This window comes from Elaeis guineensis, chromosome 4 (genome assembly GCF_000442705.2).
Source record: "Elaeis guineensis isolate ETL-2024a chromosome 4, EG11, whole genome shotgun sequence".
Taxonomy (NCBI): Eukaryota; Viridiplantae; Streptophyta; class Magnoliopsida; order Arecales; family Arecaceae; genus Elaeis; species Elaeis guineensis.
In genome coordinates, this window is record NC_025996.2 from 19102401 (window position 1) to 19129731 (window position 27331).

A 27331-nucleotide genomic window follows, 5' to 3' on the forward strand; every position below is an offset into this window, starting at 1 on the left:
TCAGAATGAAACAGCAATATTGAACAGGTGAGGAGCATCATCAATGACCAACAAAATTTTTTAACACTGGCACCATCAAAGAACTCTTTGTGAGCTCCTGCAGAGCTTACATAGAGGATGGTTAAAAAGATAACAATAACAAAAAACAACTGGAAGAACCTCCTAAAGCCACCAGCTACTAAGTAATTTAAATTAGAAATAGGGAAAGCACAATGTGGCACCTCATTGATACTTTGTAGAGCCCTTGCAGATTGAATTTTCATTGGAGGTTTCAAGGATAGCATTCGAGATTCTCTCAAATTATCTTCTGCCATGGAAAAAAAGGAGAAATGGAGAGAAGGAATGTAGAAAAGACAGAAACCATATTGTGACGTGCAAAGGAAATTAATTCTAGTGAAAGAAGGAATCAAGGGAACACAACAAGAAATATGGAAACAAAAGTTTCAAACTGTTATTACATAGACTCAAATCTTGAGTAACCAGTCCCAAAACTTTTGCCAACTAAATGGGAAATTTGAGAATCTGGAATCCCAAAATCCTGGATTCTTCAGCCATGTCCATCTGCTATAAATTCTTGAGGAACCTCTAGAACAAATAACGAGAATAATGACACATAGAAAACACGCTTAGGATACCCAGAAAACAAAAATCCTGCAACAATAGTGAGGAAGAGAAGTCCCAGAAGAGAAGAGGTTCGCATTCACAAGTTCGACAAGCATTATGTGTATGTGTAGTTCCCTGTAAACTAAATAAAATGGCTGAAAACACTTGCATGATGAATAGCGGATCATCCAAGATTTTCTTTCCATTCGAAATAGCTGTTTTGTGCTTTAAAATGTAGATAACCTTGTCTCATGAATCATCACAGCCAGATCATACAAATCTAGGAGTGATACCGCTTTCCCTTTGGTATGAACAAGAGAAATAGGGAAGAAAAAAAGGGGGAAAAAAAAAACAGGAATTCTGCCAGTCTCAGACTATCTGCAACGAATCAAACAGCTGCAACCGGTTGCCTGTGAACAGCAGACAATCAAAACTTGCTATGCTATTAGAAATAGTGAATAAAGCATAGTTCTTTCCATGTTGCAGCAGTTCTAGTTCTCGTCCCACAAATCATCAAAGCCTCCTAAGGAGTAGCAATATGATGATAAATGACACATCAAACCAGTCACAGTTTCAGCATTCATGAATAATTCAACTAGTGGCAGAGATTTGAGATAGAGGGGCAGGAAAAAAGAGAAAAAGATGTGAAGAGTCCGCTACAACTTCAAAAATAATTTAGTTACTAGAATTCAAAAAATGTAAAAACTATTGACATATGTATATATTCCTTCATGCAAAAGGGAAACATTGAAGAGTAAATTAACCAAGCTCTTAGAAAATCTTTAGATAGTAAGGAACATTGACAATAAACCTGGAAGCAACTTTTGTTTCTGAAACGAAACCTTAGAAAACAGAATCTTGAAAACACAAATTAGAAATTGGGAAAGAAAAAAGGGGAAGAGGGAGAGGACATTTGGATTAACCATTTCATCCAGCGCTGTATTCTCAGACGCACCTAAATCAAAATAGCTGCAAATGATTGCTTGCATAACAACAGACCAGAATAGCAAATCGAAAGAGAATTTATTTGCCATGAATTCTTCAGAGGCGACACCAATCATATGAAAGATATTAAAGAAACTTACAAAAACAAAATCTTGAAAAAAAAAGAAAAACTTAGAAATTAGAAAAGCAGAGAAGAGGGAGTAGGCAGAGGAGGCTCAGATCAACCAATCTCCGCAACTAAATCGAAACGGCTGCAAACGGTTGCCTTCCCAAGAACAACTAAAGAAAAAGCATTTTCCCACTCGACAATGTAGCAAAAAGCTCGAATCATCACAGCCTCCTCGTACGAAACCGAATCCCAAGAAGAAGAACAGAAGTCAGAGCGACGAAAGAAAAGAAGAAAGAAAGAAGCATAACCCCACGCCACCAAGAAGAAGAAGGAGACGTGAAAAAGAAAACCAGCCGGAGATTCTTGATTCGAAGGCTCAGGCCCTCAATTCCATGCCTACCAGGAGGAGAAGGAGAGAATAGAACTATAGAAGAGAAATCTAAAAGATACTCCAAAGAAGAAGAGAGACAGCAGGCGACTTCCTTGGCAACGCCCAAGAACCGAGAAGGGACGGGCCTTTATAGGCCCAGCAACCTCTCAGAAGCGACACGGTAATATACAATGCGAAGCATTAATTAGTTAAGTGGTTCCGGTGTTAAATTCGGCCGTGGTGGCTTCCCTGCGGAGTCGGAAATCATTGATCTGAAATCAAATCAGAAGCTTTAGCATTCGAATCCTTGGATGTTTAAAAGGTCTGCCACAAGCATTAGCTAGCACTCATCAAGTTCTCCAATAATTTTGGAGTGATTCTGAAGGATCATTCCGACACAAGATCAAGTATGGCAAAGAACTACTCCCATTAGATCACGAGGCCACGATACTGGCGATTCACGAGGCCTCTGATCTAGAATAAACGTTCTTCTTTAGCGCTCAAAGGTGCAGACTTCGATTTTTTCAGTATATGCTGAAATGTGTTGCAAGAACTCTTAAAATTACCGACTATATGCAGGGGAAAAAAAAAACAACGTTAGCTTTCGGATTGTTATCTTTTGATATGTGATTATGGATATTCTTTGAGTTCATGTTGTTGAAAATTGGTCCTGCAGTCAAAGAATCTTTCTGGGACGACCCATGTAATGGGTTTTCGAGCGTGCTTTAGATGGCATGTTATAGTGTGTATTTTAGAATCCTTCCCTCCTGTTTTATGTGGTTTTACCAAGCTTAGTGTGGATTTCCACCGTATTGCAATCTTCCAGAGCTGCTGTTATGTTTTTTGTTAGTGTAAACAGCATTAGAGTTAGAGCCTGATTTTTATCTTAGTTATCGAACATTGGCGCTGCCTGGCTTCTGCAATAGCTAATTACGAAGTCAGGCTGATCCAATCTTTCATAATTGGCATGCTTCCACCTGCCCAAAGGTGGTTGTTGAGACCACCATGCAAAGGGGTACCAATAATGTCCGTGCCCTAAACATTAGATATTTTTACATAAGGAGTGGATGCATCTTGAGGCCCTATTATTGCACCCATCCCTCACTGTTCCGGGACCACTTTTTCAACGAGTGAGGAAAGAATGTAGCGACCCAGAGGAAGCCATCGATCCCCCGCTACTGAGTTTCGCAAGCTCCAGAAATACAACTGAATAATTGGTTTTTTTATATCTCATTGATCTTGGAATTGTTAAGATCCAAGGAACCCAAAGATTCTCCATCTTGTTTCCTTGTCTACTTAACCTTCTCAGCGACGTGGAAGGTGTCACAGAGATAATCCACTTGGCTTTCAGGACTTCAAATATGCACTTGCCTAGATGGTCGCTTAAACAGGGTGAAGAAACTCTATGCCACACCACATTGATGACCTGGCTCTTTTAAAGATGGCCAAGCTAGAGCTGGACTCACCATTAGAGATTCATGTAGGGGTCCAAGAAATTTTCGTACATCTTCTGTGGTGAACTTTCAATTGCGAGCTACTTGGAAGGGACTGACTGTAGCCATTTATACTTCAAAATGCATTAGAATAATGCTTGCATATGATTCAGCCACCATTATAAAGTGATCAATGATCACTCTTACTAACTATTCCCATCCTCTACTCACAAATGTTGATCAAGCTATATCAAATCTGCAATTTGTTCCCAGCCTACTCGGAAATTCTGAAAGAAAATTATTACCGACCGGCTATCTGGAAGTCATATGGATATGGATCCAGCTGCCCGTGCCGTTCTTCAAACTGACCTTGCTTTTCTACTTCAATATGACCGCAGGCTGCTGTTCATTCAATCCTCGATAATCCTTCTTTGTTTCTTTTCCAGGTTTTACACCCACACTAACCCCCCAAAAAAGGGAAACATTAAAAAAGAAAAAAAAAAAAGACAAGGGCGGTGGAGACCATACTCCCACCAATTTCAATAGTTCCAAGTCTTTCCCATAAAAGAAGGGTAATGCTAATTACATCATGTGAAGCAAATTTAGGAAAAAGAAAGGACCAACCATCATTGTGAAAAAACCGGGTGATTAAATCCTTCTACAACATTCCTAAAAACTTGATGTCGGCTTGCAGAAAAAATTCAACTTCAACAATAATCCCCTCATCATACATGCTTTCAATCTTCAGCTCTTGAACTCAGAATCTAAATTCTCTCCCACGGTTCAGCTGCAACAATAACAATACTGGCAAGGATTTACCTGTTAGCCTTTATCTTTTTTTTATATATATAATTAAACCTGCTCGCCTTTATCATTTGGCAATAAGCATAATAAGACCAGAAACATCAGAGCCTATAATATGGTATTTTTCTTTTTGAAAAATTGTCCTGAAAAACAAATGTTGCCCAAAGAAACTCACAACAGGGCTTGATCATGACTCATTTTTTACATCCATTCTCTTCAAGGAAAATAAAAGAAGAAAAAAGGGATAAAAAGAGATCTGCAGGTATTATATGAATGACATGAATAAAAACAATTACATGAATGGCAACGGATATCTAATGGTGGTGTCTTGTGTTGGAGCTACGAACTGTCACACCATGCAAAAATTTGGTGTACCCAAGAAAGTTGAGTCTGTTGTCAGATGGCCTGATCCAGTCACGGACAATAGCATAAGCTGCTGAAGAAAGGTTCAGCTCCTGCACACAGCAGTTTGGTCATGTTAATTGGTAAAGAAATCCAAAATGGGAGGTCCCATCAAGTTCGTTAGGTACCTGAGCCAGTTCCTCAACTGAGATAACTCGATTACCCTCCCGCTCAAAGTACTCAAAAGCTGCACTTGCAATCTGTTCCCAATTTTCCAAAGCCTCGAGCTGGTAAGGGCTGATTGTAGCAACACAGAACTCTTCAAAGTCCATCCTTCTATATGTGAGCGGTTCCAACTGTGATGTACATCACATGGTTGCTTTTATGAATGTCATTTAACCGGAAAAGTTTCCACTATAAACAACCAGGTAACTCAGAGACGAAACAGGGAATCACAAGATGACAATTAACAGCAAAAAGAACATGCAGTAGTACAATGAGACAAGTTAGAACTTTGATATTTATAGGCAGTACATCATGGGGATCACAGAGAAATAAAATTGAAAGAAAATAGCTCATCATAAGGTTTGTTTGTAGGAAAAATTCTATTCTCGCTATTTCGCTATCTTTATTCCACCTTTACAAAGTGTTGGGCTTAATTCTAATAGCAGAATACTTGTCACGTTAGAGTTCCTGCCAGAGAATATGAAGAGTTCCTTAGTTGTTCCAAGTATTAACTGCTTGTCGATAGTCAGTTCAAAGATAAGCTAGAAGGCCAATGATGGAGAAGAGAAATGACATATTCCACTCTTCATGTCTTCCTTGCATACCTTTGATGGGAAAAGGGCACTCGAATTTTTCATATAATCATCATTAAAGTATAAAGTAGTAGTATACCAAGAAGACATTGAGAGGCCAAGAGTATCAAATTTTTCTAGTCTTTCATACTTAGTAGAGTTTTATGGAGAAAAAAATGGGAAAAATTGTGTACTGTCCTTATCTAATGACTGCGGGTATTTCAAGTAATCAAGGGGTTCATTCAGGAATCAAGGGGGCTTAATAATCAGAGTAGTTAACAGGTTTAGTTTAAGTACTCTGAGCTATCAATGGCAATGGAAAGCCAGCTATGTAATTTGTATATTGAAGTAAGACATGAGGGCAACATTCAAGAGTGCTGCATGTTCCCTTAAGTTCTATAATAATTCCATAAAAAACTCAACAGATCTTTGAACGTTGATGCATAATTCATGTTATTTCAAAGCAAGGTAGCGAGATGGAGTGAGACATTGTTCTCATGGATGACCATTTTACTTGCTCTTAGAAACTTAAAGCTAATATCCAAGATAAGGTCATCTAAGTGGAGATGAAAACATGCATGGAAGAACATGATGGATAATCCTATTTATAGTGGAGCATTTATTATAATATCTACTCAGAATATTTAGATCCATTTTTTGCCTGTGAGCTCATTGGTGGTCCATGATTCAATGTATGGATATGGCATGCTGCAATTACTAACAATGGCAATAAACATCTTTGCCATGCAGCGCCAGATGTGAGAGAACTTGGAGAATTTTGAGGGAGCTAATTCACTATTGCTTAAATATACTGCAAATGTACTTAATTAATATTTGGCCTAGTGCATATGCATTTCATTGTAAGTTGGCAAGTTGATTCAATATCTTGTGCTGCAGATTCATGCAACAAAAAGGAAAAACATAGAAGTAAAAAGTTAAGTGGTTGAGTCAATTTTCAATTAAAATGCAAATTCTAAAACACATTAAAATGAGAAGGAAAGAGACCCTCTTGTTACAGGATCAGGGTACTGGTGCAAGTGAATGGTTTGTTGATGGTCATGTAGACAAGAAGATGTCTTCTCTGGGTTGGTTTGACATGAATTTGGTTGCACAAGCTTCAAGAGTAGGCAAGGCCTCAGCCAACGATGAATGGTATCTAGATCCATTAGTGGTGATATTGCTTTCGATTCCACTTCAACAATCAAAGACATTAGCAGCTCAACCACTTTGAGTCAGATGAAAAGACAACGGACGGTGTAGAATTTAATGATGATTCCGAAGTGTTCACTACCTGTTGTCAGATAAGTCAATTCCTCGAAAAAGAACGATATTTGAGTGTCTTCAGGCACGTTAAACCCAGTTTACAAACCATGTCATGGCTACGTTCAAATTTTACATCTTTGTAGTTAAAATTCTGATCATTCATCATTTAGATAGCTGATGGGTTTGTTTGCTGCATTGGAATAATTGAGATTTGAGCGAATTTTGCAGGAGATTAATGCAGTTATCTTTCATATGAATGTCATGATATACTTGGGGATGAAAATAAACCAAGCTGTTTTTTTTTTTTTTTCAGTGAACAAACCAAGCTATTCATGGATGACTTTGGGCTTGCCTTGTTAAGAAGCTTGTTTGGGATCATTCAACAAGTAGATGAACAAAGTTAAGGCCTAAAAGAGGCTTCAGTTTCAATCTTGAACAATGCATTGGAATAATTGAGATTTGAGCGAACTTTGCAGGAGATTAATGCAGTTTTCTTTCATATGAATGTCATGATATACTTGGGGATGAAAATAAACCAAGCTGTTTTTTTTTTTCAGTGAACAAACCAAGCTATTCATGGATGACTTTGGGCTTGCCTTGTTAAGAAGCTTGTTTGGGATCATTCAACAAGTAGATGAACAAAGCTAAGGCCTAAAAGAGGCTTCAGTTTCAATCTTGAACAACACCAACCTCAGCTCTATTAGGCTCGTGGATAGTTGAAGCTTCAATCATATAACAAACTCTGTTTAGAAATTTACCAAAATGAAGAAGTTATCAGATATGACAAATGATCAAACTGTCAGATATTGATGAAAACAAGTGATTTTTTATATATAGAATTCATTATAACCCTGTTGACTATAGTCACTAATTTTACTATCAAAGTTAGGAATGCTAAGCATAGAAATGGGAGCTAGATTAGGTTCTTCAAGAAGATACTGCTATTGTGAACAATCTTGAATCAGCCAAATACATCAAACCATGCTCAGATGTTATTTAAGTTCAGGTTAGGAATTCACTACAACCCTATCAACTGGAGTCACTAATTCACTATCAAAGTTAGGAATGCTAAACACAGAAATGAATGCTAGATTAGGATCTTCAAGAAGATACTGCTATTTTGAACAATCTTGAACCAACCAAATACACCAAAACATGCTTAGATGCAATTGAAGCTCAGGTTAGGCTTGATCTCTGATCCAAATTCAACCAAAGCAAGCTTGAGCAATCCAAATTCAGTGTCCAATGTTGCCCTAGTTGAATCTAAACTGACATCTAAGTGTTCCTTTCTTCACGTAGAGTTTGCCAAGAGGCCAGTAAGATGCATTAGTGAGAATTTTATTCCAAATGGAAAGATGAGATGACATATTTTAGAGAAAAAGAACTCTTCTTTACCCAGAACAAAACCAGTATGTGCTTCTGTATACATGCATCATTGAGTCACTGTCTCAGTGTAATAAATAAAGCAGTCAGTAACACCTTTTTAATGAATGATATAGTCAAAATAAAGATGAAAAAAGAGGGTGTGTGTTAGCAGAAAAAAAAAAAAACAAAGAAATTTACAAGCAGCATAGGGATGAGAAATATGATACACATCTGAATGGTTCTATCAAGGAAATTTTGAGTTACTAAATTATGGGAAAGTAAATGTAACAATACCGCATTCAAGATTTCAAGAACCTTAGACTCCTTCATAGCATCAGTTGAATTTCGCAAGAGTGCCTGCATATAATTCACCACAAACTTAACATACTGGAATGTGCCATAGCAACAAGGGGCATGTAAAAATATAACAAAACTAGTATAGTGATTACAATCCCAATACTGCACCCTTAAAACAACTTTGTGGAAAGATTGTAACAGCTAACCATTCTAAAATTTTCCAAAGACACTCGCCCATCTTTATTTGGTTCCAGCAAATTAAATTGAGACCTAATGTAAATCAGTTCATCCTCTGTTAGAGCCTTTGATAGAGCCTGCAAAGAAATAAGAAAAAATGAGAAGATATTAAAAGTCCATATTGAATTAAGTTTATGAATGAAAGCATCACCATGGTTAACAAATTTTTAAAAGATTAAGCCAAATTATCCACTGAAGTGCCAAGATTTTAGCCTGCTTTCTTATAAACAATGCATATAATGTTAACACCTAGTCAACTGTATAGGAATTTTTTGTCAAAATCGAAACATGATAAGAAAAATTTCCATCATTCATAAAGTTGATCAACTGCATCTATTAATGATTTCAGGCCACTAAAGTTGAGTTTAGAATTGATTAACCTAAAAAAGTAAATAATATCTAGGTGAAACTAGGAACTAACAAGTTGTAACAACCATTTGGTGAACAAACTAAACAAAGTATTGATAATTCTTCCTAAAATGCACAGCTTCTTGCATTTATTCAGTTGATACGAGGTGACCAAATCCTAAAACTAACTTGTACATGTGGATGAGTGAAACTATTCTAACTTGTTGGTTAATAATCTTTACATAGTACCTTTAAATTTAACATAATATCCATAAGAAAGGTACATATAACCTAGGAAACGGACGGATTATGACTTTTTGATTCCAACTGATGTTTAGAGGCACTAATTTGAGGCTTGCCTACCTCATGTCTCAGGGTAAAGGCCTTCATGCATTGAAGTTTGCCAATATGGCTGGATAGAGTGAGGCGTATGCATTGCCACCTAACAGGCTCATACAAGAAATAATCCTTGCACATCACTTACCTTTTATTAAACTTTAGTTTTATCCACTGTAAGTCGAGAGAAGGGTGGCGATGACATAGCATATTGTGTTTGAACTCATATGACAAACTTAGGGAAAGAAACAAGGAATGATGTCATCATATGCTTCATAGGGTGATAATAGCATAAGGTGAGGAGAAGGCACTTCAAAGATGCCATGTGACATATGAGTCAAGATATATAAAGTGACACTCGCATCAAGAGGCTTCTACAAAGCACAAATCTTGTGCCTTATGCCTTTTGATTGGACAGCACCCATTAGACTTTGATTATATCCATTACCAGTGAAATGGGAGGGATTAATTTTGAATGTAGTTTTGCATGGTATAGTCTTGCAACTCAAAAGAGAATCCAAGGTATGGAAAAATATCCTACTACATCATGTAAACATGACCTCAATAAACATCCTACTACATCATGTAGACATAACATTAATAGTAGACTAATCCCACCTTCATGCAGCAAATAAAAGTTGAAACTAAAGAAATGAAAATATATGGTGGAAAGAAGACCTAGAAAAACAATAAAGAAAAATGGTACAGATATGAGACCTTGTACTCCCTCACGAACATCAATTAGGGGCCCCAAACAAAAGTACTATGAAGAATTTCTAATGTTACACAACTCCATGGAAAGTCGTGCACCACCACAAATTCTTGACAGTTGCCAACCTGAGGTTGTCACTTACTTTTCCAAGACAATTTTAGTTTTTTACTACCAAACAGTCCTTTTCCAGTCCTACTTGGTATTTGGCAAAAATCACTATTTACAGCCCAAAATGTGTAAATTTGTACAAATTACATGAGAATAATCACAGTAATTGGGGTGACACTGATTATCCAATAGTAAATAACGTAGAAGCATTATTATGGAATTCCATGTATCCACATTTTTTTAACCTATGAAAACTAGTTAGCCTAATTTCATGTGATGTGAGACACAACACTCACATCCAAATCCTTCACATAAATATGAGTAACCGATATATTTCTTTGGTATATGAGGTGAAAGTAAAATACATACTAAATATCATATAGAATAAATGCCGTCAAGTATGGAAAATAAAGGAGATAATATTTCTTGTAATCTAACAAGCTGAATGATAGAGAAATAAAGTCAAACCTTCAATGCAGCACGTTTGAAAGGACTGGCATGAAGGTATGATTTCACTAACTTGTAAATTAGTATATCTAGAGGGACTTGTTGCTGTTCATCACGCAACCACGGGTGAGCTGCCATGACAAAAGGACTTATTAGTTTGCATTGATCAAGCACACTGACATCTCAAAGCTAGTTGAATATAAATATCATATTGTCCATATCAAGTGGCTGTCGAAAGAGTTTCCACATCAAAATTTAACAAGGTAATTAGATGTCTATGAAATGATAAAATAGCAAATCTATAATGCTCAAAGAAAAAACAAAATAATCAGTTGATAGAAGAAAATTCTTACTTAGAGCCTGTACAGCGGTCATTCTTTTCCTATAGTCCTTATTTAGAAGCCTTTTCACAAAATCTTTAGCTTCTCGAGATACAGCAGGCCAAGGTGAATCATCAAAATTAGGATCAGCTCTCAGCACAGCACGAAAGATTCCTGATTCTGTCCGTGCCCAAAAGGGTCGGCTACCACATAACAAGATATATGTTATGACACCAATGCTCCAGATATCTGCTTCCATACCGTACGATCTATGCAGGACTTCAGGAGCCACATAATAGGCACTACCAACAATGTCATTTAGTCTTTCATCTGCCAAAAAAAAAGCACCATAAGTTTAGGCCTCTAGTTGGACAAAATGATACCGCAAACAAGTAAAACAATGATACTAACGAAAGCAAATAACCAGTCAGATACACATGAATCAAGTTCGCAAAAAAAATGGATCCAGACTAACCAAAACAAGAAGTACAAACCGATCATTAGTCTTAGTTAAAGACACCTGCAATCATTAGTTATTTCAGAAGCAATATTTGAATAAGAAAGAATGTCAACCAAGTCATAGTGCACAAGTCAAAGTGACATATACTTTCTCAATTTTTTTTGGGTTTCTCAAGTCTGATACAAAAACAGTAATCTTTTAAAAAACAAAGTAGATAAAATAAAAATGCTCATAATGGTCATATGAACCTCTTAGGCGGTAAAACGGTATTACAATGTTGTAGCAGTTTGCAAAAGCACAATTATAACATTCTGAAATTTGTCAATAAGTATATCATACAATTTATCCTTCATAATGTAAATCAATTTCACCTAATTAACAAATAATATTGTATATGTTTGCAAACACATGTAGATTTACAGGCATCCGCAGATCCACACACAAACGTGCAAGTTCTAAATGATAAAATTAGGTTCAATTAATGCAAGTATTTTACTTTTTCTCATTTTAAACTTTAAAGAATAATTAAGCATAACAGAAAATTTGTTGCCCTTCAAGCAATTTATGAAATAGTGAAACACATGATTGATTATCAATGGATGGCATATAAGAACGTTTGTTTGCATAGCATAGGTACTCAAATACTATGTTTGGGTTTCTGAACCATTAATAACGCACTTTATTTGTTCCAAAGGCCTGTGAATGCATAAATGGCATTTTCTTAGAAAAATAGTTTGATAGGACATAGACTGGCCAATTAAAGGCCCAATTAAAGCCATTAATATAAGGTCACAGATGTAAGAAGAACCGCTAGCTAGCTGCCTTTTATAGCCTGATGTCTTGATAACTGTGGGATCACCAAAGATGAATGACAACAACAAAAATATAACCTCCATTTTTACAATGGAATGCATTGTAGCACCTGCTATTATCACTGAAATCCATTAGGAATTTACCTTTGAAGTCAACCATGTATCTAAAGCACTTAAGAACTATGAAGCATGTATACAGACATGGGACACTGATATGATGCAATATAGATAATCCGATATAGGAAATCTTGAAAAAGATACTATATGACTAGGATTCATCAATGAATATGTACATAGTATATAAATGTATGTACATATGGATGTACGAATGCATGAAATATGTACATGCATGCATGCATGCATAGATGCAAATATAATGTATGTACGGCAAAAAAAATAAAATAAAAAAATAAAGCATGGTAGACTATTAAAATAATATAGTCCATACTTTTTGCAATGGCATTAACCTTTAAAAGCTTATCATTTAGCAATTAATTCTTAGACCATAATCTATACTTCATATTCTAAAATTAATATCATAGACTACAAAATTGACCTTCCCCTCATTTTTGAAGGTTTTATGGAAGTATCTAAAGTGTACCCTAGAAATATACAGCATGTTTCTTATTTTGAAAAATAGGATACTAAAGACAAATATAGGACACAATACAAGAAATATATAATGAATATCAGTATCCAATATAAATACGATACAGACATAGCATGGGATTTGAAGTATCCATGCTTCTTAGCTGAGGAATGTGGCCCTACAAACACAACCAAAAGACTAGAAGATAATAAGTTGCATGAAGCATGTGTGGTCAGGTTTTTCCGTTACTTTCGAGTTGGGAATCAGTTGATGTAATCGTGTCAAAAGTTTCAGTACGCAAAAAGAGATGCACCCCCATGAGAATAAATAATATGGCAGTATTTGCCATCCAGAATGTTCCCATGTTCAAATATAAGATTGCACATGGAAACAATGCTTAAGCAGATATAAGTTTCATAATGCCTTTTAAGATGCTCGGACGTATGCAGCACCCATGATCACCCTGGAGGGTGTGCATATTTGGGGGTGAGGGGATGCAGGGACCGGGGGGAGGAGGAGGAAGGTTGCAGATTTTGATCTCAAAGATATGAGATTAATCAGAAAAAAGAAATGATTGGCACAAATAATGGACAAATAAAGCAAGTATTTGACAAGAGGAAAGAAAGGCAGAAGTTAGTATCTTCATTTGAAAACAAGTGCAGTAGCAAGTTAGGAGCAAACATAAGTAAAATTCTTTGACAAAAAAAAAAAAAAAAAAAAAACTTAGGAGCAAGAGCACCTAGGAAGCATCTTTAGAATTAATAAAACACTTCAACTACACTAGTGGTAACATTTTTCTTTAAACAAGTCATAATACAGTCAAAATTCATAAAACAACAAATATGTTGCTAGAAATATAGTTTTCGATGATGCACCAACTGGAGTGAAAGCATGGGTGCAAGAAGAGGAGTAAAACTTCCAGGGATGATGAACCTTCTGTACAAGGCTAGTAGGAGGCAGAATTACAAACATCAATCAGCTATTGCATGAAAAACAAGGGCACACTTTCGTTTAAGAATATAAAGTTTTTTCCTGAAAACCTAGCTAGAACATATCTGGAATCTCACATGGCCTTGCATTGATCACCTAGCAGTTTCACACTCACATGAAGATTCTCTAAAGCTATAAATGAGTATATTTAGCAGAAAATTAGAAAGATGCAACACTATAATTTAGGAGTGCAGCCAGTTTGCTCCTGCAGAACGAGTCAAGCATGATTTAAACAACAGGCCATTTCAATAGCAGCTGAAGACCTAGCACTAGCATAACTAGAAACAGTTGGATTGCACCTGGTCCATAGATCATAGTTTAGCTGGAAACATTCTACACTATTGTGGAGCAGTTCATATTACATCAGGTATTCTCACTTTGTGTTAGGTCATGTCTAAGATTACTTGACCTGCACCCAGTCCATAATAACGAAAGCATGAACTTTTTGAGTCAAAAAATGATCTGATTGGCAACAGAAATCTGTTGTCCTTTCATAGTTTAGATTCATACTACATCCATTTGCAGCACTTTATGGAAAATGATTTGGCAAGGCAACCTAAAAGTGTACATTCCTTGCTAGCTTTCAATTCTTACATAGTGACAGCAACAACTCAAACAAGAGTAGAAAATAAATACTGCACCCAGTCCCATGAGAAGACTTGGATCACATGAAATACTCCCACTCCCCCCTGTTATGAACATGAAGAGATATTCATATTGCAAATAACAATTCTTCACTAACTGATGAGGCATATCAAAAGAGTCACTCATCCACATATCTAGTCTACTAAGCTACCAGCAAACCTTTTAGCACTAGATTATTTATATTTTGGGCAAACTCTCACTCTAAATGGTCTATAAATTTTAAGGGAAATATCAGAGTTATGGCATGGACATACATTAGAGTGCTGGATAGTCAAGTTATGGTATTTGTTTGATTGAAATTCACTATGAAGACATTCATAACTCAATCATTTGAGAGATTATGGCACTAATATCCCCAACCACCCCCAACCCCCGACCCTAGAAAGAGAGATGCAGGATAGAGAAAGAAGATAAGATACTAAAAAAGAAAATCCCTTCATCCCCTCTTGTTATGGAACCATCTGGTTATGGGACCAAATAGTAACAGAAACAATTATTTTGAAAATCTAACTTTTTTACTCTCCAAATCTCTCCACATTTGGAGAGAAAAAACAGTGGATTTGGACAGAAGTGAGTTCTCTCCATTTCTCTTCTTTTTTCCTCCAGTTATTGCCTTATTTGCCTACCAAAAGAGAGAAATTTGATTTCCTACCTCGTTCTCTTTCTCATCTCCCCATTTCTCTCAATCCGAACAAGGTTCAAATGATCTAGACAACATTATATCATGTTATTATATGAAACTTAGTTTACATGATTTGGTAATGAGGGAATGATTCAGGAAAATCATTTCTACCCCAGAGGCCTTAAGCTGCTAACTTGTGGCACATGACATATATAACTACTAACTCATAATGGACTCACCAACAAGACATCTATAACTTCAATGCCATTTATTCTTCCTGTGATAAACACTGAAAAAGGGAAAAGCACTACCAAGGCAAATTTCACTAGCTTAACCCTATATTATATCCAAGCTTTCCCACTGAGACAAGCTTTAGGAAAAAAAAGAAAGAAAGACTTCTGTAAATCACACTACAGTTTTCATTTTTGAGAACTTGATTAAATAATATTTAATTGGATATTGCAACTCAGCCGACACCACCTCAGGAACTGCAACTTATTATGGACATGCAGCCAATCTATTTCTGAAGAATAATCAGTTGCCGATTTCCTTTATGTTTTTGTTTTTGTAGATAGGAAAGAAAAATAAATTAGGCCAAGACTGATCAATGCAGTTCTGACCATTGTTCATCTCTAGCCCAAAGATCCGTACTTTTCTTTGGTAAACACACCAAGGCAGGTCATGTGATTGGAATATGCTAAAGGAGCATAGAGACAAAAAGATATGGTCCTTAGATGCAGATAACAGATATAGGACATATATACTTCTTCACTTAGATGCAGAAAACAGTTATAGGACATATATACTTCTTCACTTATTTATATCCAATTAAACTTTTAGGCCGAACATTGGGCATCATATTAAGACTTGAACATGGCTTCACATACTTATTCTAAACCTTATTGGCATTCACAACAGGCAAGTGCAAAGATCTTCAAGATATTACTGAATATCACCAAGAAGTTGCTGCAAGCCCATGTACACCCATAAGGGCTAGCATAAAACAGAATTGATGTGATCAAAAAAAAAAAAAAAGAATTCTTATAGAGCTTTATCTTAAAAAAAAAAAGGGGGACTCATATGACTGTTGGAAACCATCCTGTAATGCCAGCCACTCTCGGCTTGAAAGAAGACAATGTGGGGTGATGAGTTGCATAAAATGTCCAGCCACATCAATAATCCAAGTTGTAAAATTTCAGTCCATGACATGATAGTAACATGAATATTTATGAACTAAGGGTAAATGGCAGTAGCTTATGGATACTTAGAATTCTCTTTATTTCCTATTTTTTTTGGTCATGTGGAATCTGAAAGCTTTAAGTTTGAAGTGACAAAGCATGTTTAGATATGATCAAGGTGAACAATTAACAGGAAGCAGTGAAGGAAGCTGAAATTTGCATATCATGATATCTGTGAATTAGCAACACAGCATGACTTGGAACAAAGATCAAAACAAAGAATACAAAAGCCACTTGGTGATGAAACTAGTAAAAAATAAAGTAACAGTTATTACTGATTATTGACTAAAGAATAACACAAACATAAAAAGTCAAGAGCAGTTGATATAGTTGATAAGTAGGATATGGCCAGCAATTACCTGGCCTGTTAAAATCTGAAAGGCCAAAATCAATCATCTTCATAAGAGCATTTTCATCTCTACTTGTGAACAAAAAATTCTGTTTCAATTTTCAGACAGAATGCATCATCAGCAAAGACAGGTCAATTATAGTGCAAACAAAAGATTCATATAAGCAACAACAGGAAAGAGAATCTACAATAGAGCCATAGGCACATGATGCAAAAGCATATATGGAATAAATAGTTTACATAATGCACACCTCTGGCTTTAAATCACGATGCACAACACCTTGAAGATGACAAAAGGCAACAACGCTCAAAATTTGCATGAGTATTACTTTAGCATCTTCTTCTGTATACCTTCCACCTCTAATAGACCACAGTATAGAATGATTTAGTAAGAGTCAAATGATACAAGAAACTCATCACCAGATAAAACAGAAATTACCTGGCTAAGATTCTATCTAATAACTCTCCACCTTCACACAATCTGATAAAAACAACGATAAAAGAGGTATGAGAAACTATTCCAAGTTTTATGACCATTACAAGCTTAAGAACAAAAACAAATCCAGTCATTCATTCCCAGAGTAACTCACGCCTTGCCGGTGTCCAATCAATTCATATATATGATTTCATCAAACCATAAATTCTTCAAAACATAAACAGTTCTTTCCAAAAAAATAAAAACTCAAAAAAAAAAAAAAAGATATATTGTTTGGATGAGTTGGTCTAAAGAGACAGATTTATGTTCTGATCCACAAGGGTGTGGGTTCAAATCTCACTTTCACTAATCAAAATCTTCATTTTATTTCCTCAATGAAATGATCGTAGCTTGGGCTACCAGTTCTTTAAAAAAAAAAAAAAGGAAACAAGAAAATCAAAGGGCAAAAAATGTATCTACAGCAACAAGAAAAACATAAAACAAGCTTTCTTCTATATGCAACCACATAGTAGACATTAGGTTATCATTTATGAAAAGCATGATTGTGACTGGCAAAAGAAAATATCAGGGAAAAAAATCAGAAAAAGAACTTACTCCATGACTATGTAAACATTAAGAGCATCCTCACATGCATCATGAAATTTGACCATATTTTTATGCCCAGATAAAGCTTTCAAAATTTTCACCTCCCTGCGAACATCTTCGATCGATATTGCTGTTGTCATCTGGCAGAAAAGGGGCAATTAGACAAAGGCACTGCACATGTACACAATCTGGGAAAGCATTTTGCACATTTAAACAAAGGATACAAGGAACGCAAGCATTAAGTCGCCAAATGGCATTGACCATCAACAACTACTTAAAAAATAAAATTAAAAAAAAAAACATAAATACCATAGGTAATACCATAATACTAAATACACAAACATTTAGATGATTTCTCCACTCTGAAATAGCAGTTTCCTAAAGGCAGCTGCAATGTGCTAGCAGTCAACGGACTACATGGCACACATGCAACATACAGTCCACATATGCAATAGTATTTTTTTTTAACTATTTTAACATAAACAAAATATATTACATACAAATAACAACAATAATGATCATAGTTTTTTGAAAAAATAATAGCAAACTTTAGCATCTAATCATTAGTGGTTAATACACTAGTACTTATTACCTAATAGCAATAATGATAACACAATTAACATATTTAGATTTATAATGATTCTTGTGACGAGCCTGCTGGGCCTACATATGCAGGACACATACATAGCCCCACAATGCTAAGGAAGCCACAGAGAATCTGCATAATGCTAAGTGGACCACCTTTTTGGTCCATATACGGTATGAAAACTTAGTAACCACATATAGGCAATCCGGTGCTGCTAACGGACCTCAACCGCATATGTTCCTGAATATGCAGCCACATACACTGCCTTAAAAACATGGCAAACACATTCGTAATTAGTTAAATTTTATGTTTATCTAAATTTTAATTATATTTAATATATATAATAAACTAAACTTCAGGCCTTCTAGTTGAAGTTGCCAGAGCACAAACATACCTGCAAAAGGCTCAACATGCTGGCAATGATGCTCTGTTTTATTAGGTATGTGACTTCTATTATAAGGCATTTGACATATGTATGTTCATATGCCTGTGTCTATAAAGGTTTGAAAGACTACTATCTCAATGCTATGTAGTTGGCTTAAATATGAAATATAATGTAATAACTGTATTAACTGTAGTCCTCAAATTAGTATCAAATTTATTTTGCATACTACTATGGACACTGTTGTTATAGTATTACTGTTTATAGCAATCCTGGGAAAATGTATTAGTAGATTTATGCAAAATAAGCCTTGTTATTATCATTAAAAAAAAATTAATCTAAGGTATGCCACCAGTAACTTTGCAGGATAAATTTTTCATAGGTGAACTAGAATTAGCATCTAATGGAAGCTGTTATTAAAATAAATGGAGTTTGGCATTTGGGAAAGAGTCAGCTGAATGTAATAATTCAGAATTTGGGAAAATTTGAAAAAATTATCCAAAGTGCAGAAAGAGTATGCAGATAACAAAGAACAAAAAAAATTAAAAGATAAAAAATAAGGGATTTCTAAACTTGAGAATAGGTATAGAAGAGCAAAAGTAACAAATGATTGCAAAAAAATCATCGGTAGCAATGATACATGGTATCATTAATTTGTAGCATATAAAAAATTTCTTAAATAATAAACAATTTAGAAATAAATCAGAAAATTCATGTCTATTTTGAGAATAGTTTCCGGATGAACTTGCTTTTGGAGAATAATTCAAAGAATCATTTGATTACAGGAAAAAACTGAGAACAATTCAATAATTTGTAGAATATTGTAACTATGTTTAAATTATATGCTAGTGGAATATCAACAGCACTTCAATTTGTGTTTAAGGTAGTAAGAAAAGAAGAGGAAGATCTAAGGTAGCATGGATGGAGATTGTGAGAAAGCATAGGAAAAACTGAAATAAAATCAGAGGTGGCCCTAAATAGGAAAACATGGCAAATGGGTTTCCATAAATGCAACCCAATTGGTAGAAATAGATGATTATGGTTATGGTTATGGTTATGGCAGCCAAAGTTCTAAATCTCGTGGGACGGGGCTATTCCGATTTTTCCATATAATGGGACGCACCGCTGTCCCACCCCGTCCCGACACTTGAGACATTTTGGACATCCCAATTGGAATGCTAGAATGTTAGTGGGACAGCCTGTCCCGACACATGGGATGGCATCCTGTCTCGATGTCCCATAGGACGTCCCATTGGGATATGAATTCTTGATGGCAAGAGTATGAAAATATTCCATCATCATTTATATCGACAAAATGGCTGAATAACTATACACATACACAATGTTATCAAGGTACATGTTTACTTATCTAACAATGATGTTGATAAATGATAGCTAGATAACTATCACAAGTCCAACCCCTTCAAATTTCAGTGAAGTGCCTACAGATTTACTCAACGCACAAGATGCATACACGTACAAAAACATATAAACATATGTATTAACTTGTTCTATAAGGATCAAGGTTCTCCATCTCGATACCAAACCCCAGATGGGTACCATCCTATTATAGTGTCAGTATGCAATTGGATATGGTATGAAAAATATACCGAGCGTCCGTATGGTATGAGACAGCATACAAATTTAGTACCAGTATAATATGGTATGTCCGGATGGTATGGGGTGGTACATTAGACCATGGCAAGGATGTTGATACATGACAGCTAGCTAAATATCACAAGTCCAACCCATTCAAATTTCAATGGAGTGCCCACAGGTTTTTACCCAAGGCAAAAAAATATGTCACAGCCCTTAGGTAACACAACTTCTATTTAGGATTATTCACCCACTTCAAGAACTTTATAAAAACTCTGACCTACTTCTTAAGTGCTCCTTACTTTGAGGGAGTTCCTAATATGCGCTCCCCAGGACCTACATCCATACCTACTCATGCACCCATTCCTGATTTTTGGAAACTAATTCACAGAGTAGGGCCAAAATGGTCGTTTGCTAGATAATATATAGACATGCAAATAAGGGCTGCATGCCAAAAAAATAGAAAACTTAATGAACTCCAACATTTAATTTTATAATGAATGTTACATCTACTATACTAACATGAATCCTTGAGGATGTGACTCCACACCCCCCCTTTGAGCATCAAATCCACTTCTCTAATCTCCTAAAAGTACCCTTTTGTGTGTGGCACTGCAACTCTTCCTCTCTTATACAACTCCATTCCAAAACCTAATTTTTCAACTCCACCCTTTTTTATTTTACATTTCCCATCCCTTGGCCATGTGCATCACAAGTGAAGAAGTCTAGTCTGTAAATTAATAGAGTTATGCTACTGGTATGGTTCAACTTACAATACAATTATGAATTTGCAGTATGTGGCATGAAGCAATAATATTTTCACTTCCTAAAAACTAACATGGAATGGATACAGCTTAGTTCCCAGGCCCCCAAGCTACACCATGCCATAAAAAACCAAGAGACCGTGAGAAGGATGGTGTAGTATGTATAATTTTTTATCAGATTAGGACCGATCCTTTTCTCCCAGAGAACCGAAAGCAAAATGACATATCTCTGGTTTAAGCTGAAAACTAGATTTAGTAATCAGATATAACCCTAGTTACGAGAGCATAGAGTCATATAACCTCCACTTTGACCTTCATCTGCACAAAGTTTCAGTCGTGTTCAAACCACAGTATTGCGAGAAACTCAAAACAAGCTTCATTCCGCGTAGATTAAGACGCAGACTTTATATAAGCAATAAACATAATCTGAAAACGAAAAGAGAAAAAAGAGAATAATGCAAGAGCCCGCTTTGAATCTTTGGACAACCTAATCCAATAAAACAAGTTAAAAAGGACCAGAAAAGAAAATCTAGCAAGTTCCGTTCCTCCTAAAGTAACGCTCAGCCTTTATAGAAGCAATAAACATAATCTCACAACGAAAAGAGAAAAAAAGAGAATAACGCAAGAGCCCGCTATGACTCTTTGGGAAACCTAATCGTACAAAATAAATTAAAAAATGAACAGAAAAGAAAATCTGTACCTTAATCTGATTAGAATAAGATCAAGAAACACAGTTGAAGATATATAGATATTTCAACCAGTATCTTGAAGCACTGGAAGCGACGTTAAAAAACAAAAAAAAAAAAAAAAAAGAGAACCCTAACATGTACTTTGGATAGAAGGGATCAGAAAAATAGAAGGTGAGCATACAAAATGGCAATAATAGGAGGAATTTTGTATTTTAAAGGGGGAAAAAAAATAAAGACCTCCTTTGACATACCACCGCACCTTAGCTTTTGAGATAATCTTGACGGCGACGAGCTGGCCCTTGATATCGCCCTTCTTGACCCTGGCGGAGCACGTATGCCCGAAATGCCCGCGGCCGACCTCCTTCCCCAGCTCGTATTTAGCCCCGAAGTTCTTCCCGTAACCGAAGGTCTTATCCAGCGGCCGCTCCGCCAGGGGGTCCCCCGTTCCGCCGCCACCTTCCTCCGGGATGGGCCCTTCCCGGGGCTTGTGCGCGCCCTGGCGCTTGGCGAGCGACGCCTTGATGTGCTTGGCCGGTGACGGCGGGGGAAAGGGACGGCGGAGGAAGGGCCGGGGAGTTGCCCTCGCCGGCGATGGAGAGACCCCAACGGGGAGCGGGCTGGCGGAGGAGCTGCGGCGGAAGGGGCTGAGCCAGGGGCTGGCGGCGAAGGAGCGGACCGGGGTGGTGCCACCCCTGCGGGGCGAGGGCGAGGGGACGGCAGCGCCGACGGAGTCGTCGCCGCCGTTGGCGGCGGGAGGAGGAGGGGGCTGGTGCTGGAGGTCGTCCTCGACGACGGGGATTTTCTTGGCGTAGCACTGGCCCATTCCCGCTTGTTCGCCGCCGGCGCCCGACGCGTCTTGCTTCTCTCTCTTATTCCTTTCTTGTCGCTTTTGGGTCCGGGCTTCTCTCCCTTACTCTCGCGCGAGTCAAACAAGAAAGAGAAGGTTTAGAGGAGGAATTTATAAAGAAAAAGGGGAGATTTTTAGAGAGAAAAAAAAGGGATTGGGCCAGCGAGTGACGGCGAACGAAAGCGTTAAGTGTGGGGGTGGCGGAGAAAATGAAAGATCACCGCTCCCCGCTCGCAGCATCCGTATCCGGTCGTTGGTTAATCGGTGAGCCCATTCATCACCCATGTAAATCCTATATATCATATTATCCGTAATTATCACAAAAGATTAATACTGGTGGGGTGGTGGGTGCGGATGAAATAATGCTACTTAGGAAAAAAGAGCACAGATTATAGGAATTGTATAATTATTATTAAATGCAAGAAACATTAACACGATGTGCGGAACAAGGCCAGAATTCCATTTCGATTTTTGAAATTTTAATTTTATTACGATGGTTGGGGGCACGGGTAGGGGGACAAGGTCCGGTCCGAGGTGCGCTACGTGGAGGGATGTGATTGGGTTGGAAGGATGCGTGGGCCAGGTGGGGACGGCAGTGTCCGAGAGCGTTTCCGGTGGGGGAGCAGATTTCGCCCCTGGAGCACGGCGTCGCGCGGTGCCTCGGTAGGTGGCCTTTGGTCGTATCGGAAGAAAACAACATAATTTTAGTTTAAAGAAAAACAAAAAAGATAAGAAAACGTGGAAAAGAAAAGGAAAAAAACAAACGTCGAACGGGACAAGAGATTGTGCTTTGCCGCTCTCTTCCTCCTTTCAGAGCAGGGATTCATGTGATAAAATTTGACATATGACCTAATATGACATGAAGTGGCAGCTACCTCACTGACTTGATTTCATCTGAATCTCATAAATTATAAAATTGAATGAAATCATGTCTCTTAAAGATAATATGGAGCACAAAAATGAATGCATAGGAAAGTTCTGAATTATAAAGTTCATTACCTTATTATGTCTGATTAAATTTATAAAATTGGGTCGGAAATAAATCCTGTTTTTGGTGTAATAAATACTTCACATCAAGCAATTGCCCAGAAAGAGAATAATAGGGAACTAAGAAATTCAAGAACTTCCATCCGTTTACTCTCTCATACCCCCTTCCCTGTCTCTTCATATGATTTCTTCTTTTCTATATGATATGATTAATTTAGGTGCTCTACATACATATATCCGTGCTTGAAGATATTCAACACATATTGCATGTTGCATGCTATGTTGTGCCTAAATATATATATTTTATCATGTGGTTAGGCTTCTTGCAGTTTCAATATTCAATTCATATTGCGACGTGAACGCCAAAGTGGTATTTTGCACAGAGATGATGCATGCAATGACAGCTTTCTCACAGGCGTTATCAATGCATCCCCTTCACCTTATGAATCAGATGGAACCCACACAAAATCTGTTTGTGTGGTTCGCAATGTGTATGGGTGTTGGAAACCTACGGAGATATAGATCAGTTTGCATCACCATAAAATATGTGCACAATATGTTTCCTTGTAGGTATTGCCTGTCAATTTATTTTCCCACTTTTGATATGCACAAGTTTCTCTCTATAGTCATCCAGGAACATAAGTTGGTTGTAACATCATCATCATCATCCATGGATTTTAGAGGTGTCATTGGAATTGTGGCTCTACCATTATTATTTAAGTTAACAAAATATCATTAACACTTTGTTGCTCATTTTTCTTGATGCAGGAGGGGCTGAACCAAGATACTCGCTGAGTCTTTGAGAACTTTCATAATGGGATGATGCCCAATCAGAGAGCTACAGCTAGACAACCAAATTAAGAGAAATAAAGAATAATATTAATTTTATATTAAAATATATATGAATATGAAAATATGGTGATCATTTGGAAAGATGTTGTTTTTCCCTGGTTACAAATTTGGATTTATGAATGGATTGCTTAACTGCTTAATAGATGTCTGTTTTATTAACCTGACCTGTATCTACCGATTTGCTATTCCCATGACTTCCTTGTAATAGTTTAACTTTCTTTTTTTTTTCCCTCAAATCCTTAATGATTTGAGTCAAAAGTCTTATGGTGAGATTAGAGGACTTTCCCCCTAGATTCGTAGTATAATTACTCCACTCATGAGCAGATCAATGTGGCATTAACCGAACCGCGCCTTCCATCCTTACCTTACCCACTCTAGCCCTCTCTGTCCACTAACTTCGGTACCCGGGGCATTTCTCCCCCTCCCACTAATTTATTTTTCTTGTGTAAAGGGTTTCGAACGTTTTCAAAAATTTTTTAATTGAAAGTCAAACTCACTTGCTCCATCGACCTGCTTTCAATTTCAAATTATATAAGTGAGTCGATCAAGTAGAATAACGATTCTCATGCCTGATTGTCCGAACGAGAGTCCTTTTCTGCTGCTTGAAACTACTTTGGCTATTGAAGTTGTTAATATATCCTGCTCTTAGCTCATCCGACTTCAATTCTTTTTCGATAATCGAGACAGATTTGCTGAATTAGAAAGTTGCATTATTTTTAGATCGAGGCACAAGAGCTTATCCGCTAGTGCGGAATCTCCTCCTAAGACCTCCCACACACTTCGAAAAAGCAGATCGAAGAGATAGATCGATCGAGGCTTATCTCTATTTTTGAACAAGAAAGAGATTGATCAAGGTTCGTTATCTTAGGCATTCCTGTTGGAACGACTAGCTGGAAAGGCGCTATAGCTTTTCTCGTGGATACTCACTTTTTCACTTATTTCATGATATGCCCTCGTGCGCATACAATTCTTTTCTTTTAGGAAATCCTCTTTTGCTTGCGGAAGACTCTAACCCTAAATAGGAAGAAGCGAAAGAAGTCTTTCCTTCAATGGGGACGAGAAGGACTTTCGTGGCCGGCATCGTAAGGTGATTAGGGTCTGAAACAAATGGGGTCACTTGAGTAAGAAAATGGCCAAATAAATGGAGATTTCATATATCAACCTCCTATGAAGTAGGAATCCGATTCCTTGTGGTACAATACTCCACCTTGCGAGAGCCAGTGAGATTGGGTGGATTGCTTTTCATAGCGTTGTTTCGTACCCTTGAGGGGCATGGCTTTAGAAAATATGTCTTTCTTTCGGCTTGATCGATCAAAGAGTAAGCTTTCCCTATCAGCTATAACTAGAAATATCTTAAGCTTAAGAAAGAACAAGACTAGGATGAATTAGCTAATGAATGCCCCTATCCTATGGAAATGCTTTCATAAACTCTGATTGAAAAGAAAAGATGTTTACGATCCCTTATCTGCTCGATTAAAGAAAATGGGATCCATCCTTGCATTTCTGAGATAGGGTTCTCTCATGGTATTCTTGCTCTTGCATTTCAAAGTCGAATCAGGATTCCATTTAGAGAAAGGTACATTTCTAGTTGAAGACAGTCCAATTTCCACCAATAAGAAGAAGAGAAAGAGATCCAAGCTAGGAATTATTAAGCTCATGGGGAACCGATGATTCTTCCGTATCTCAACTAAGCATGATAAAAGGAGGCAAAGTAGTTCCTTGAGTTTATCCATCGAACTCTAGTCGCTCTTGCTCCGCTCATATACTAACTTTTCGAAATCGAGACAACCATAATCAAAAAAAATGAATCATCATCTTCTTTCTTTTATATAAAAAATAAAGATGAATACTAGCAAAATGCCATGTTCTAAAAATGAAACTCGTTTTACTATGATTTTCTGAGACTTTGGTGTGAAAAGGAAAAAAAATTTGCCATCGCTTGATCCCAATTTAGGTGGACGATGTGTGGCCCCTGCCCTACCTGAAAAAAGCACCCCCTCTTCACCCACAGTGTTGCTTGGTCTTTTATTTTATTAGTATAGTATCTCTTCTTCTTTCTTGGATTGAGACTAGAATGCATATATCAAAAATTCGGTATGCAATTTGCATGAGAATAGATCATATTTTTAAATACCTTGTGCGAAGCCAATATTTGTCTATATTATAATCTAAGTATCTTCCATCACTTGCTCTGGCATTTCTATGCTCATCCAATGCTTTTGTATTCATATATACCTTAGTTATTAGCCTGCTACATATTATGTTAGCTTTAGTTAACAGTGCCTACACTCTATCTGCTAAATCATAGCACTTGATCTATCCTTTATATCTTAATGCTTGATCTACTTATATTACCAAGGATAAGGCCTTTTTTTATATTACTCAATTTACCTATAGCATCACCATGCGGGTACTACTTAATCAAACTTTAAAGTTTCATTATTGGTCAAAATGTGGTGTAAATAACATTATTTAGCCTTGTAGAAAATCGTTACTGGAATTTTTATTTACCATGTAGTTTTTTTTCCTTAAAGAAAAGAATATTTACCTTAACTACATGGACCAAGAAAGCATCAAAGTGGTCATTAAAGCCTCTTAGCCTATCCTTGCGAAATGGCTAACCAATGATCAAGCAATAGGCCTTTCTTTTTCATTGTACAATCAATTATCCTATACAAAATTTGCACCTTCTGTTGGCTATCAAAACAAGCATCATAATTATTTTGTAAATTGTGAAATAAAAGACAGAATCCTGCCTTTTTTCCCAAATGAGAATGGGCAATTCCAATGTTCAAATCCTTAGAGCCCTTCAAAGGGATTGAAACTAATTAAGACGACAACAACTAAATTGAAGAGGGTATAGGTTGATCGCTATAAAGTCACATGTCACATGCTTGATGATTAAGGGATGGGGACCTTAATTAAATGGATGTAGTGTGCTTGCATGCCAACCATTCACTTGTGATCTTGGCATGAGGATTTTCAAAAGTAGTTGTAGCCAAATGTGCTATGCAAACAATGATTTTTTTTAAGGGCCTTTGAATGCTTTTCTATGCACAACCCCTA

General features: G+C 36.8%; 1 protein-coding gene across 6 annotated transcripts; it reads right to left on the bottom strand.

Moving 5' to 3' along the window:
* Window positions 1–4365: 4365 nt before the first annotated feature.
* On the bottom strand, window positions 4366–22636 carry LOC105043523 (CDPK-related kinase 3-like). Of its 6 annotated transcripts, XM_073255768.1 has the most exons (12): window positions 21839–22625; window positions 17572–17702; window positions 16981–17022; window positions 16793–16901; window positions 16552–16630; window positions 10870–11166; window positions 10538–10647; window positions 8535–8642; window positions 8326–8388; window positions 7357–7388; window positions 4795–4962; window positions 4567–4719 (listed from the first exon to the last, which is right to left on the bottom strand). In XM_073255768.1, the coding sequence occupies exons 1-12, from the start codon at window positions 22400–22402 to the stop codon at window positions 4713–4715; spliced, it is 1710 nt and encodes a 569-aa protein (XP_073111869.1). In that variant the 5' UTR covers window positions 22403–22625; the 3' UTR covers window positions 4567–4712. The 6 variants fall into 6 exon arrangements, with proteins under 6 accessions (XP_029119942.1, XP_073111873.1, XP_073111869.1 ...); XM_029264109.2 differs by lacking the exon at window positions 7357–7388 and having other exon boundaries at window positions 4366–4719; window positions 21839–22603; XM_073255772.1 differs by lacking the exon at window positions 7357–7388 and having other exon boundaries at window positions 4366–4719; window positions 21831–22063.
* Between the last annotated feature and the right edge of the window lie 4695 nt (window positions 22637–27331).

Bases quoted from the DNA above. Each gene is read 5' to 3' on its own strand.
- LOC105043523 (XM_029264109.2), bottom strand. From the start codon at position 22,402: ATGGGCCAGTGCTACGCCAAGAAAATCCCCGTCGTCGAGGACGACCTC. The intron at 17,703-21,838 runs GTGCGGTGGTAT...CTTTTCTGCCAG, and splicing joins AGATTATCTCAAAAGCTAAG to ATGACAACAGCAATATCGAT. The intron at 8,389-8,534 runs GTTAGCTGTTAC...AATTATATGCAG, and splicing joins CTTTGGAAAATTTTAGAATG to GCACTCTTGCGAAATTCAAC.